The 15,915-nt window shown below is 36.8% G+C and overlaps 1 protein-coding gene across 1 annotated transcript in view; it reads left to right on the plus strand.

Annotated features, from left to right (window-relative positions):
- The window catches only part of LOC150080683 (plexin-A2-like), a 221,690-nt gene that overhangs the window by 95,132 nt on the left and 110,643 nt on the right, over nt 1-15,915 (plus strand). Inside the window, exons 10-11 of the mRNA XM_090381092.1 lie at nt 4,523-4,654; nt 9,322-9,429. Of these exons, the coding sequence (XP_090237218.1) occupies nt 4,523-4,654; nt 9,322-9,429 (240 nt within the window). The remainder of the gene's footprint in view (nt 1-4,522; nt 4,655-9,321; nt 9,430-15,915) is intronic.

The raw sequence follows: 15,915 nt of genomic DNA on the forward strand, positions 1-15,915 counted from the left end.
AAATACTAATCACCAATCTGGATTTCTTAGTCACCACAGTGACTGTGTTGGTTGAATCCTGGTTATTAACATTATAAAATATCTGATAGTGTATTGATTAAGAAAAAAGATTTCATGTTGATTAAATGAATCATATAGTTTTATCCAAATCTTCAAATAAGAGGAAACTAAATTTGGATATTTTTCTGTATTTCTAAATATGGGATATTTGTGTTTAAACCTCTCAACATATAATTTTAATCAGCACGCATGCACATGGGCAGTATAAAGGAAATATACCTTTGATTTATTTCATGGTACTTCTTTTAACCCTAAAATACTGTTAACATACTGATTATATAAAAATAAAACTTTACATTATTGTTTTATTATTTATAACCAAATCCTGATATGTAACCTAATTATAAGGATATAAAAGTACATAAATACGATATTCTGTTTTTATTTGAAAAGCTAAAAATATGCAAAGAGAATTATCGGATAAAGTCTATATGATAATTCTCACTTGATGTCCTAGATAAATTACTTCAATCAGATGTGCAGTTAAATATGTGCACTGCTGTTCCACCAGTTATCTTAACATTATGTAATATCCTAATTGAAGAAAATTATATTTTCTTTCATGGGAAGGTGTTTAGACAAATATTTGGTTAGCCTGTGGGGTTAAATATAAGGACTTATCACAGAATTGTATTTGGCTGAAATTAAAATATTCATTTATCTCCCTTGACCACACGAGATTTTATTATAATGATTGCTATACAGAGAATATAATTTGTATAACAATGGAAGAGGTTATCAACCAGATATAGGACTTATTTAACAACATACATCAATGTTTGAAATATACATTAACAGTGGAAATAGCCAATTCTTCACCATTATTATAATGTGAGCATGGACAGTTCTATACTCTAAGATTTTTCATAAAAGTACAGTTGTGGGTTTATATTTGCATTTTGGGAGTTTCCATCTCTTTATGCACAAGAAATAAGTTGCATATAATTAAATGATAAATGCAGTTTAATTCATCATGTTCAGGAAGAGAAGCAGAATTAAATAATCTCATTCACAGATTTGTAAAATCACAAGGATATTCAACATTGTTAATCTTTGGGATATCAGATGTCATTAATTAATAGCATTAAAAATAATGTTCTCAGTGGATATTCTTCTGTACTACCATATATCGAAAGACCTCCTTTTAGGAAAAAATTCACTGCTTGCCTACCATTCATATCTTCATGGTATGCAAAATTGAATGCCATTTTCCAGATTACAAAATAGCTATCATATTCTCTCCTATAGTAAAATTGGGGAAGTTATAAGTTATTGCATGATATTTTGAAAGTCAATAAAAATAAAAATAAAAAACTATGCATTTTTTTTGAGGAACCCGTTATGTCTAAGCATAGTGTAATATATTATGTGGAGTGCTTGGGTTGTATCTCCTCATATCAGGAGTCAATCCAGTTCACCTTACTGGGTAGGATCCGCTATCATAATAATTCTTTTAGCATTAGCATTAGTAGAGGCATATGATGCAAGAAAGCAAGCATCAGACAAAAGAAAAAAAAAAACCCACTCCCATTTCACCCCACCGTTCGAAATACCTGTCCAGCTGAGCCGTAAATTTATTTCGGCTATCAATTTCCACAACAAGTGATGGAAGTCTATTCCACAAACCAACTGCCCGCTGGCTAAAGGCAAATTTCCGCACATCTATCCTACATCTGTCTTTCCTCAATTTGAATTTATGCCCTCTCAGGTGATTATTCTGAGCAAGAGGAAGAATCCCATCGGCATTGAGCATTCTCAAACCATTCCAGGCTTTATACACCTCTATCAGATCACCTCACCAGTGCCTAGTCTCCAGACACTGTAATTTGCAAAACTGAAGCCTTTCTTCGTAAGAGCAACCCTTTGTTCCATTCACTAATCTTGTTGCCCTTCTCTGTACTCGTTCCAACAGCTCTACATCTTTCTTGAAATGAGGCCTCCAGACCTGTATGCAGTACTCAAGGTGTGGCGTGACCATTGCCTTATACAAGGGAATAATCACCTCCTTATCCCTGCTAGAAAAATTCCTATATATCATTGACAAGACACCATGAGCTACTCTTGCAGCCCATCTGCACTGTTCAGAGAACTTCATATCTGCCTGCACAATTATCCCCAGGTCCTTTTCATTCTCTACCACTGTCAGTGTAGTACCACAGAGTTCATAGCTGATATGTTGCTCTGGGGTTATTGTTTCCCATATGTAGTACTTTACATTTGTCAATGTTAGACTTCATTTGCCACCTCTCAGCCCATCTGCTCAACCTTTCCAGATCCTGTTGCAGCAGCATAGTGTCAGTAGTGTCCTTAACAACCCTGCCAACCTTTGATTCGTCTGAAAACTTGGACATTAAGCTTGATATACCATTATCAATATCATTTATAAATACAGAAAGCAATAATGGACCCGACACCGAACCCTGAGGGACTCCACTAATAACATTAATCCACAATGAGCAGTGTAGTAGTAGTAGTGTCCATTGATTACCACTCTCTGTCTTCTCCCCCTCAACCATCCCTTTATCCATAGCAGCAATTTGCCTCCAGTGCCACACTGCTCCAATTTCCGCAGCAGTTTTCCATGCACAACAGTATCAAAAGCCTTTCTAAGATCCAAATATATAATATCAAAGTTATTCCCTGCATCCAGTTCTTTTGTAACTGCATCATAGTATCCAATAAAATTGGTCAGGCAAGACTTTCCCTTAACAAAACCATGCTGTGTCCAAGCTATAACTGAAATCTTGTCTAGCTGATCCTGCAGTGCTTTTTTAACCAGAGCCTCCATTAATTTTCCTGGAACAGAAGTTCCAGGTCTATGATTACTTGTGTCAGCCTTTGTCCTCCTTTGTGAATTGGGGTTACATTTGCACATCTCCAGTCTATGGGTACCTCCCCTGAGTCCAAAGAAGCTCTCATAATTATGGCTAAGGGTGTTTGCTTACTTCCTTTGCTGCCTCCTTTAATATAACTGGATAGATCCCATCCACCCCCGGGTGCCTTTCTTTTTTTTATTTTCAACAATTTCTCCTCCACTTTCCTCTCAGTTATTACAAAATCATCTGGCTCACTGCCATGGTTTAATTTGCCTCAGCCATTCCCCTCCCTGAATACCTCATTTGTGAATGTAGATGCAAAATATTCATTTAGTTTGTTAGCTACTGAGCAGGATCATCAACAGTTGAACCATCAATATCCAGTGGACCAAGCTGACTCATCCCTTTCCTTCTAGGGTTTACATAGGTAAAGAACTCTTTGTTGTTTTTCTTTGCACACTATGCCAAGAATTTCTCATAATCTGCCTTTGCTTGCCTAATCTCCTTTGTGACTTGGTTACAGACCAGCTTACATTTATAATAGGCTTCCATGTCACCCATTAATTTATACGTATCCCACGAATTTTTCTTCTCTGCCATATGTCTCATTAGTTCATCTGACATCCATTTAGGCCTAACCTTGAACAATATTTCTTAGTTGGTATGTAAAGCCTAGTAGCTTCCAAGATAAGTTCTTTGAATGCTTCCAATTTTGAATTTGCTGTTGGTAACATCAAATGCTGGTCATTGCAGAGCCTCTGAGCTCATGCAACATTCCATAACCCTCCATCACTGTTTTAAATTTCATCAGATTTCAATATTAGATTACTAGCCAAACTGCTAATTTTTGAAATGTTACACATAAAAAATACACAAGAGTTCCATTAATGCTCATTGTCCATTTATTATGTGAGATGTGTGGATATGTGTGGGTTATTAGAAGTATATTATTATTATTATTAGCCATATGGTGGAAGGAAGTCTGAGGCTTATGCTGCACCAGCCAAAAAAAAAAAAAAATTTCCCGATTTACCCTGTGAGTGGGAGGAGAGAGAGAGAGTTAGAAATAGAAGGGAATCACCAAGAAAGAGAAGAATGATGATATCCAACTCAGGATCCTGGGTGTGCCAAGCCCATACTCACCAGATGTGAGCCCCTGGGGTAATAGCCCCTTTTGTAAAAGCAGACTTGTCATGTAATGGATAAGTGCAGGCTTCTTTCATAATTTTTCTTGTCCTAGCTATTGAAATGTTTTAGTCTAATTTTGGGAACGATTTTATCATTTGTATTTTTATTTCATTAGAGACTGTGGTCTCTAATGAAATAAAAAAAGAAATAATAAAATAAGAAAATAAGAATAGCATGAACCCACCGTAGTGGGTTCATGCTATTCTTATTTTATTATTAGTAATATTGGCATTCGTTTAGTCTAGAGAACTCACGGTTTATTTGGTTGATAGCTTGATAAGGGTGGTTACATTTAAACACTGAGTTATAAATAATAAAACAGTCGTGGGACAAGTGTGCTGACAGCATTTCCAAGTTAAAAGAAGACCACTACTAATGGTGGAATTAATCTCAAGTAGATTTCTTTTATTGGATAATTAATACATAATTAATACAAATACACATATTTTATTTTTTAGCATAATCGTCCAAGTATTAGATCTGGTCCAGGATTTTGTCCTTGTATTAATACTGCATCAGAAGGAGCTACTGAAATTCTAGTACCACATGGTGTCACAAAAAGAATAGTTGTGAAAGTTAGCAATATAAATGTAAGTAAACAAACTATAAATGTAAATTTTTTATTTATAATATCTAATGAAGTAAACTGGTATATATTATCATTAGTAGTGGTATATGATGCAAGAAAGCAAGCTTATACAGCATCAGCCAAACAAAAAAAAAAAAAAAAAACCACTTCCCATTTACCTATCTATTTGCTCCAAAAGTTTGTCCAGTTCTTCCTCGACTTTATTTAAGCTATCAATCAATTTCCACAATGATGGATGGAAATTTTAGCATTAGCATTACTAGAGGCATATGATGCAAGAAAGCAAGCTTATGCAGCATCAGTCAAAAAAAAAAAAAAAAAAACATGCTCCCATTTCACCCCTCTGTTCGTTCCAAGTACCTGTCCAGCTCAGCCTTAAATTTATTTAGGCTATCAACTTCCACAACAAAGGATGGAAGTCTGTTCCACCAACCAACCATCTGCTGGCTAAAGGCAAACTTCTGCACATCTATCCTACATCTGTCTTTCCTCAATTTGAATTTATACCCTCTCAAATGATTATTCTGAGCAAGAAGAAGAATTCCATCAGCATTGAGCATGCTCAAACCATTTAAGGCTTTATACACCTCAATCAGACTACCTCGCAAGTGCCTAGTCTCCAGACACTGTAATTTGCAAAATTTAAGCCTTTCTTCATAAGAGCAACTCTTTGTTCCATTCACTAATCTTGTTGCCCTTCTTTGTACTCGTTCCAACAGCACTACATCCTTCTTAAAATGAGGCCTCCAGACTTGTGGCCTGACCATTGCCTTATATAAGGGGATAATCACTTCCTAATCCCTGCTAGAAAAATTCCTGTATATCATTCACAAGACACTATGAGCTACTCTTGCAGACCATCTGCACTGCTCAGAAAACTTCATATCTGCCTGCACGATTACCCCCAGGTCCTTTTCATTCTCTACCACTGTCAGTGTAGTACCACAGAGTTGATATGTCACTCTGGGGTTGCTGCTTCCCATATGTAGTACTTTACATTTGTCAATGTTAAACTTCATTTGCCACCTCTCAGCCCATCTGCTCAACTTTTCTAGATCCTGTTGCAACAGCATACTGTCATTAGTGTCCTTAACAACCCTGCCAACCTTTGTATCATCTGCAAACTTGGACATTAAGCTTGACATACCATCATCAATATCATTTATAAATACAGAAAACAACAATGGACCCAATACTGAACCCTGAGGGAATCCACTAATAACATTAGTCCACAATGGGCAGTGTCCATTGATTAACACTCTCTGTCTTCTCCCACTCAACCATCCCTTTATCCATAGCAGCAATTTGCCTCCAGTGCCACACTGCTCCAATTTGTGCAGCAGTCTTCCATGTGCAACAGTATCAAAAGCTTTTCTAAGATCCAAATATATGATATCAAAGTTATTTCCTGCATCCAGTTCCTTTGTGACCACATCATAGTATCCAATAAAATACGTCAGGCAAGACTTTCCCTTAACAAAACCATGCTGTGTCCGAGGTATAACTGAAGGCTTGTCTAGATGATCCTGCAGTGCTTCTTTAACCAGTGCCTCCATTAATTTTCCTGGAACAGAAATTAAAATAACAGGTCTATAATTACTTGTGTTGCCTTTTGATCCTCCTTTGTGAATTGGGGTCACATTTGCACATCTCCAGTCCATGGGTACCTCCCCTGAGTCCAAAGAAGCTCTCATAATTATGGCTAAATGTTTGCTTACTTCCTTTGCTGCCTCCCTTAATATAACTGGATAGATCCCGTCCACCTCGGGTGCCTTTTTTATGTTTATCTTCAACAATTTCTCCTCCACTTTCCTCTCAGTTATTGCAAAATCATCCAGCTCACTGCCAGAGTTTAACTCACCTCTGGGATTTCCCTCCCTGAATAACTCCTCATGTGTGAATGTAGATGCAAAATACTCATTTAGTTTATTAGCCACCTGAGCAGGATCATCAACAGTTGAACCATCAATATCCAGTGGACCAATCTGATTCATCCCTTTCCTTCTAGAGTTTACATAGGTAAAGAACTCTTTGTTGTTTTTCTTTGTATCCTTTGCCAAGGATTTCTCATAATCTTCCTTTGCCTGCCTAATCTCCTTTGTGACTTGGTTACAGACCAGCTTATATCTATCGTATGCTTCCATGTTACCATTCGTTTATATGTATCCCATGCATTTTTCTTCTCTGCCACATGTCTCATTAGTTCATCTGACATCCATTTAGGCCTAAACCTTGAACAATATTTCTTAGTTGGTATGTAGAGCCTAGTAGCTTCCAAGATAAATTCTTTGAATGCTTCCCATTTTGACTTTGCTGTTGGTAACATCATCAGTTGGTTCCACCGTATAGAATTGAAATACTGTCTCAGGTCACCGCAGTCACCTTTACAAAAGAAAAAAACCCTTTCCTTTACCTCTAATGGTAGTTACCTCTTTGAGTAAATTCCACTTCAGCACATTTTGATCACTGCCACCTAATGGTTCCTTTATCTGCAGATTCTTAATGCATGAAGAATAATGCATTTTTTCCAGCAAGCAGTTACCTGCTGGCTAAAGGCAAATTTCTTCACTCTGTTCTGCAACTGTCTTTCTTAATTTGAATTTATGCCCCCTAAAGTGTGTAATCTGAGTAAGAGGAAGAACTGGACAAACATTTGGAGCAAATGGATAGGAGAATGGGAAGTGGATTTTTTTTTTTTTTCACATCAATCCCAAATGCACACAAATCTATGTTGATGTGTATTTGGAATTTCTATGGACCTAATAAAAAGTTTATTTTTATACTCCAGGATAACTGCCTAGTGACAAGTGGAGCATACATCTTCACTGTTATAGCTACCTACACTACAACCGTAAACCATTATACAATTTGCTATGAATTTTGTGATAGCATGTGGATTTAACCAATCATGGCACTACAAATTCTGGGGTCCTCCCCCTTGAGTGATTTAAGAATGGGTCCCCATGCACCCCTTAACAACCTATCCAAATTGACTGTCCAAGCCCACTTCTCCCCCCCCCCCGTGGTATCAGACCTGGCAATATGGTAAGTTTTTCCATTGGATTTAACCTTTTCATAGGTGAGTTTCCACCAAATGTTCCAAGTAGTGAGTTTCTTATAATAGTAGGCACTGTGGAGCAAACTATTGCATAAAATTTTGAAAGTTTGTAAAAATGAAAACTTTGTACATAAATACTTTTAATTAATATGTTCTTATTCTGACATGATTACATAACATTAGAATGAAATTGTTTTCAAAAATCAGACAGTTCTTTTATATATATTCTATAAAACTATTTATGTAACTTTGAATTAAATTTTTATCAACTTCTAGATCTGAATTCAAGTGAATTTTTCCAGTTTTGAGCTTTTGTAAACTCAAATCAGCTGGCTGCAGCTAGTGTGATGATATCCTCTTCAATTTTCAAAGATATTTTCATGCCATCAGCTATTAGTAACCATGTACACAATTAATTTTAAATACAAATAAGAGATAGTAGTATGTACTAGAAAAATTTTCAAGCTAATTTGTACAGATTAATGGATACATTGTTTGAAGCAACCTTCAAAATGTACTACATATATACATACTATGTTTTGTACATATATTTGTACAAATATATGCAGCACATATATTTGTACTTATTTCCACATATTTTAAATTAAAAGACGGAAAAAAAGCACTTATTTATGTATGAATTAAATATATGGTTTATTTCCAATTGGCAATTATATACAGATGGTAATCAGATGTTTCATAGTATATTCCTATCACTTCATTCCTATTATTGTTGTTACAAAGAAAAGAATGGTCAAAGAGTTAACATGTGTGATTTATGAAAATCACATATGAAGAAGCGGTAGGAATATACCAGAAAAGTATGACTGCCGTCTGCATATAATATCCGATTGGAATAAAAGTTATTTAGTTTACATATAGGTTAGAGTCCTTTATTCATTTTTTTTTATTTATTTATGTTTCATAGGCACTCAAGTAACATATACAATTATGTATGCCATCCCAAGACAACAACTATCTCTCTATAGTTGGGCTGGCTGTAATCCTGAGTTCAGAAACTAATTCTAAGATTAATTGCCTCCCTTTCCATTTCTTAGGAAATTAGTGCAAAATCTGAAAATTTAAAAATTAAATGTTAATCAAATATAAATTCCCAAACATTTATATAAAGCAGAATTTTGTCTGCTGGAGTCGCATCTCATCAGAAACCAAAAGGTCTCAGTGAACAGAAACAACAAAAAACATACTGGCATTTCAATAACCCCTAAACTTGAGAGGCTGTGGCAACCTCGGTTGCAAATTACCTAGCAATTTAAGACATAATTTTATTGGTGATTTTCAAAATATTCTTCCAAATTAATCAAAGCACTGCAGTCTTAAAACATACATATATAGCGCTTCACTTCTTTATTTTATTTAATAAATTTTCATATTTTTTTTATTTTTGAGCTCATGGTGTTCTGTAGTGCTACAATGATTAAACAAGATTTTTAAGACATTCAGTCATACTGTTGTCTGATCAGTCATACTGATCAGACTCCCGTAATTAGTCAACAGAAATTTTACTAAAGTTGTTTATTTTCACTTGGTTTATAAAATATTTTAATGTATATGGTTTAAAATAACTGAAATCAGCTGTGTAATCTTAGGCAATGATTGCTTCAACAAGGTTCATTTGTCAGTTCAGTATTGAAGGCCATAAAAGACAGGTTTCTGCTAATCTTTTAGGTGATACGGTATATTGTGATCCAGTTGATGTAAGTATTATTAAATTATATATTTAATTATATATTCATTATGGGTAGTTGTTTTTTCCAGACCTATATATAGGGTCTGGAAAAAACAACTACCCATTTGAGAAATGAAATGACTAGTGTGCAGATTGGAAAAGACATTTACTATTTTTATTATGGTTAATAATACATCAAAGCATATGTGTTACTCTTCTCAGTGTTTGAAAACGATTTCTCTTAACTCATTTGCTCTGTCTGATGCATATAAGTATCAAATGGTACTGCAAGTGATGTGCTGTTATGTATATTATAATTCAAAAGGCACCCAAGTGCTGTAATGCATACAGGTGGTCATTGTTAAGCTGTCTGTATATGAGTAATGTAAGAGTAAAGACACATGAAATTCACTGTTGATTCTGTTGCCATGTTGATTAAACTCTGGGCTATTAGAAGTAATGCTTTGTTTTTGTTTATAGCTTGGTATACATTTTTATTTGTTTTTTGCTTGTGTTGAGGTTAGTTATGTATATGTAATAAAATTTCAATAAAATTTGAATTCTGTTCTGATTTACAGCTCAGCCCAAAAGTAAGTGTGTGCTTTTTGCTGTGAATTCCAGACTTTTACTTTTTAATCATTATTTATGAATTTTCAGAATGTTGACGATTTCAAATGTTATTTCTCAATGTTCCAAAAATTTTGGCACATTGATTGCACTCCTCAAATATAGGTAGAAGTGAACATATCAAATGGCCAACACCACTGTAAACATGAATTCTACTCCTATTCTTCATTATTGAAGCCATTATTGAAGTGAAGCCAGTCGACATCGATGGACAGGGCAGTGTCGAGTCAGTTTGGTGTGACATAAGCATGGGTAAATCGAAATTGAGAGTAGGAGTGTGCTATAGGCCTAATGACTCTGATGAGTATAATAAGATACTGTACAGGGAAATAGAATGGGCCAGTAAATCAGAGAGTCTTATAATGGGGGATTTTAATTTCCCAGATATTGACTGGAATTTGTGGGTTGGTCACTCACACACTAGCAAGGCTTTTGTGGATTTATTGGATGATTGTTTTCTACACCAGCATGTTCGGGAGGCAACTAGAGGGAGTAATACTCTTGATCTGATTATCAGTAGTGATTCTTCATGCATTAAGAATCTGCAGATAAAAGAACCACTAGGTGGCAGTGATCACAGTGTGCTGAAGTGGGATTTACTCAAGGAGGTAACTACCATCAGAGGTAAAGGGAAGAGTTTTTGCTTTTGTAAAGGCGACTATGATGGGCTGAGACAGTATTTAAATTCTATATGGTGAAACCAACTGATGATGTTACCAACAGCAAATTCAAAATGGGAAGCATTCAAGGAACTAATCTTGGAAGCTACTAGGCTTTACATACCAACCAAGAAATATTGTTCAAGGTTCAGGCCTAAATGGTTGTCAGATGAACTAATGAGACATATGGCAGAGAAGAAAAATGTATGGGATACATACAAATTAATGGGTGACATGGAAGCCTATGATAGATATAAGTTGGTCTGTAACCAAGTCACAAAGGAGATTAGGCAGGCAAAGGCAGATTATGAGAAATCCTTGGCAAAGGATGCAAAGAAAAACAGAAAAGAGTTCTTTACCTATTTAAACTCAAGAAGAAAAGGGATGAATCAGATTGGTCCACTGGATGTTGATGGTTCAACAGTTGAGGATCCTGCTCAGGTGGCTAACAATCTAAACGAGTATTTTGCATCTACATTCACAAATGAGGAGTTATTCAGGAAGGGGAATGTCGTAGGTAAAGTAAACATTGGCAGTGAGCTAGATGATTTTCTAATAACTGAGAGGAATGTGGAGGAGAAATTGTTGAGGATAAACATAAAAGAGGCATCCAGGGTGGATGGAATCTATCCAGTTATATTAAAGGAGGCGGCAAAGGAAGTAAACAAACCTTTATTATAATTATGATAGCTTCCCTGGACTCAGGAGAGGTACCCATGGACTGGAGATGTGCAAATGTGACCCCAAGCCACAAAGGAGGATCAAAGGGAGACACAGGTAATTACAGACCTGTTAGTTTAACTTCTGTTCCAGGGAAATTAATGGAGGCACTGGTTAAAGAAGCATTGCAGGATCATTTAGACAAGATTTCAGTTATAGCTCGGACACAGCATGAGTTTGTTAAGGGGACGTCTTGTCTGACCAGTTTGATTGGATACTATGATGTGGTCACAAAGGAACTAGATGCAAAGAATAATTTTGATATCATATATTTGGATCTCATAAAAGCCTTTGATACTGTTGCACATGGAAGACTGCTGCACAAATTGGAGCAGTGTGGCATTGGAGGCAAATTGCTGCTATGGATAAAGGGATGGTTGAGTGGCAGAAGACAGAGAGTGGTAATCAATGGACACTGCTCAATGTGGACTAATGTTATTAGTGGAGTTCCTCAGGGTTCAGTGTTGGGTCCATTGTTGTTTTCTGTATTTATTAATGATATAGATGATGGTATATCAAGCTTAATGTCCAAGTTTGCAGACGATACAAAGGTTGGCAGGGTTGTTAAGGACACTACTGATGCTATGCTGCTGCAACAGGATCTGGAAAGGTTGAGCAGATGGGCTGAGAGGTGGCAAATGAAGTTTAACATTGACAAATGTAAAGTACTACATATGGGAAACAGTAACCCCAGATCAACGTATCAACTCTGTGGTACTACGCTGACAGTGGTAGAGAATGAAAAGGACCTGGGAGTAATAGTGCAGGCAGATATGAAGTTCTCTGAGCAGTCAGACGAGCTGCAAGAGTAGCTCATGGTGTCTTGTCAATGATATACAGGAATTTTTCTAGTAGGGATAGGGATGTGATTATTCCCTTGTATAAGGCATTGGTCAGGCCACACCTTGAGTACTGTATACAGGTCTGGAGACCTCATTTCAAGAAGGATGTAGAGCTGCTGGAACGAGTACAGAGGAGGGCAACAAGATTAGTGAATGGAACAAAGGGTTGCTCTTATGAAGAAGGCTTAAGTTTTGCAAATTACAGAGTCTGGAGACTAGGCATCGGCGAGGTGATCTGATAGAGGTGTATAAGGCTTTGAATGGCTTGAGCATGCTCAATGCCGATGGGATTCTTCCTCTTGCTCAGAATAATCGCCTGAGAGGGCATAAATTCAAATTGAGGAAGGACGGATGTCGGATAGATGTGTGGAAATTTGCCTTTAGCCAGCGGGCAGTTGGTTTGTGGAATAGACTTCCATCACTTGTTGTTGAAGTTGATAGCCTAAACAAATTTAAGGCTCAGCTGGACAGGTATTTCGAACGAACGGAGGCGTGAAATGGGAGTAGTGGTTGGGTTTTTTTTTTTTTTTTTGGCTGATGCTGAATAAGCTTGCTTTCTTGCATCATATGCCTCTACTAATGCTAATGCTATTCATTGCTCTGTGTAATGTTTCTGGGGATATTTTTTCAGTTTCATCACACATGTTTTGTTTCAATTTACTGAAGTGTCCATGGATGGTTTACATATACTTAGCATTTTAAGAAACCCCATAAAAAGAAATCACAAACAGATAAGTCTGGTATCATAGTTCTTCTTCTTCTTTTGGCATTAAAAACCAGGGTGGGTCTTAGTCTTCTCAATCATGTTCCACAAGTAATCCCTCCCAGAAGTCAAACTTCTCCAACTTCTTATTCTCGTGATTTTTAAGTCCTCTTCTACGTCATCCTTCCATCTTTTCCATAGTCTTCCTCTTGTCCTTCTACTGGTAGGCTTCCATTTCATTATTTTCTTAGTTGTTCTGATGACATCCATTCTCATAACATGTCCCAACCAGGCAAGTCTCTGGCTCTTCACAAATCTGATGATGTCTGCACCCTGAATAAGATTTTCAAGTTCATGGTTCATTCTGATTCTCCAGGATCCATCAACGTCTTGTACAGGCCCAAAGACTTTTTTGCAAAATTCTACACTTGAACACTCTCAATAACTGTTCATCTTTACTTGTTAATGTCCACACTTCACAACTGTATATTACAACTGGTCTAATGAGACTTTTGTATATTCTTAAATTTAAATGTCTGTTCAACCCCAGGGGCTCGTATCTGGTGTGTATGGGCTTGGCACACCCAGGATAACTGGGTGTGCCAAGCCCTCTCTCTCTCTGGATAACTCAGGAATTTTTTTTTTTTTCAGCTGGTGCAGCAAAAGCCTCAAGCTTCCTTGCACCATATAACTAATAATAATAATACTCTGGACTTCATTAGTTTTTCATGTGTATAGAAGCATCTGTTTACACTCAGGATACAGTACTTAATTTCATTAGTAATACAGTTGGACTGGTTTAACTGTAAACCAAGATAGGCGAAATTTTGAACATGCTCAAACAAGAAGCTGCTGGTTCTTAAATTTTCTGTGTTGTCTGCTGTTCTCCAGACTTCCTATATTTTGTCTTCACTTCATTTATCCTGCACTGTTTCTTCCAGTGCTCCTTTAGTCCTACTGATAATAGCGACATCATCAGATATGCACACATACCCTGCACAAGTCTTTGTGCCTATGTGTCCTGTCACTTCTAATTTTCTGACAACCACCTCTAAAACCAAGTTGAATAACACAGTAGAGAGTGCATCATCCTGTATAACACCAGCTTTAATATCAAAGGGAGTCGTCAACTCATTGTCAATTCTCACTACTGTTTTAGAGACAGCCAGGGTTGCTTTTATGAGCCTAATAATTTTTGTGGGTATGCCCAGGAGAAGGAGATCATTTATCATTTCCTCTCTGTTGAGTGAATCAAAAGCTTGTTTGAAATCTACATATAGGTTAAATAAGTGTATATTATACTCAAATGCTTTTTTCTGTATCTGCCTCAAGATGAAAATCTGGTCAGCTGTTGAGCGATTGGGTCTGAAACCACACTGATATTCTCCAATGATTTTCTCTGACTATGCTGCCAGTCTGTTATAAATCACCCCTGACAAAACCTTGTAAGTAATGCTCAGCAATGTATTATCTCTATAGTTAGAGCAAAGCAGTTTATCACCCTTCTTGTGAATCAGTTGTACGATTCCAAGTGTCCATTCATCTGGGATTTTTTCCTCAGACCATATTAATAGTATCAGATTATGTATTCTTTTCCATAGTATCACTCCACCATTCTTGAGCAACTCTGCAGTTATTTCATCAGCTCCTGGTGCTTTAAAGTTCTTTAAGCACTTAATAATTCTGAGTTTCTTTGAAGCTAGGGTCTTCAATGCATGGTTCTACTGTATAGTTTTTTTTTTTTTTTTTTATGAAAACCCCAAACACGAGAAGTATTAGAACCTATAGTACTTAGTACCATGCTTGGGTTGGAGGTTGAGAAGATGAAAGAAGATATTTGTTGACATTAGACTTGAACTTCTGTAGACTGTAATTTTCAGGAAATACATATGAACGAAGGTTGTTCCAGAATACGGCAGTTGAATGAATAAACAAGGAAGATGAAAAGTTGGTTCTGTGAGTTTGAAGTTGGACAGTAAATGGATGTTGGCTGGTGGCGGAACGTGTTCAGACTGTTTTGAAAGAGAGAGCGCGAATTACAGAAGCCAATTCAGAAAAACAGTGCCCATGGAAGTATCTGTAGAAAAGGCACGCAGCAGAAACAGTACATCTATGAGACAGAGAGTGGAGAGACTCTGTTAGAGAGGAGTCATTAATTAACCTAATTGCCCTCTTCTGAATGGCATCTAGAAGCCTCAGAGAGAGGTTTTGGGGGCACTGCCCCAGTTGTGGGAACAATATTCCATGGCAGGGCGGATTTGCAATTTGTACAGAGTGAACAGCTATTTGGAAAAAAGTAACGCCAAGAGTGAAAGAGAAAACCAAGTTTTTTAGATGCAGAGGAAGCAGTATTTGTAATGTGCTTGTGCCAAGACAGATTAGAAGTCAGGGTAATCCCCAAAAGAGATATATCATTTTGCCTAGAAATAAGAGTGTCACCAAAGATAAGCAAAGGAGCAGAAGAATCCTTTTTGCAAATATAAGACAAGACTGAGTTTTAGAAGGATTGAAATCAACTAAGTTGTCTTTGCCCTACTGGAGATCGGCATTTAAGGAATTTGTAGTGGATATTCGAGAAGTTGAAGCTGATTGAGCAGGGCAAGGTTTCTCAAGATGGAAAGTGGAATGCAAGGTGCTATCATCAGCAAAACTATGGATAGGATTTCCAGTCAATGGAAGAAAGTCATTAATATACAAGAGGAAAAGAGTAGGGGAAAGAACTGAACCTTGGGGGACACCAGCATTAGTGGAGAAGTTAGAAGACAGAGAGCCATCTACCATCACCCTCAGAGAGCGATCAGAGAGAAAACTGGATAACCAATTACAAAAAACAGTTGGTAAAACATAAGATGGAAGTTTGTTTAGAAGACCTTCATGCCAAACACGATCGAAAGCCTTGGAGATGTCTAGAGCAACTGCTTGTGTTTCACCAAACTTTTCCAATGAATTTGTCCATAAATGGG

Source organism: Mastigoproctus giganteus, chromosome 9 (genome assembly GCF_048544385.1).
Source record: "Mastigoproctus giganteus isolate SK-2022 chromosome 9, ASM4854438v1, whole genome shotgun sequence".
NCBI lineage: Eukaryota > Metazoa > Arthropoda > Arachnida > Uropygi > Thelyphonidae > Mastigoproctus > Mastigoproctus giganteus.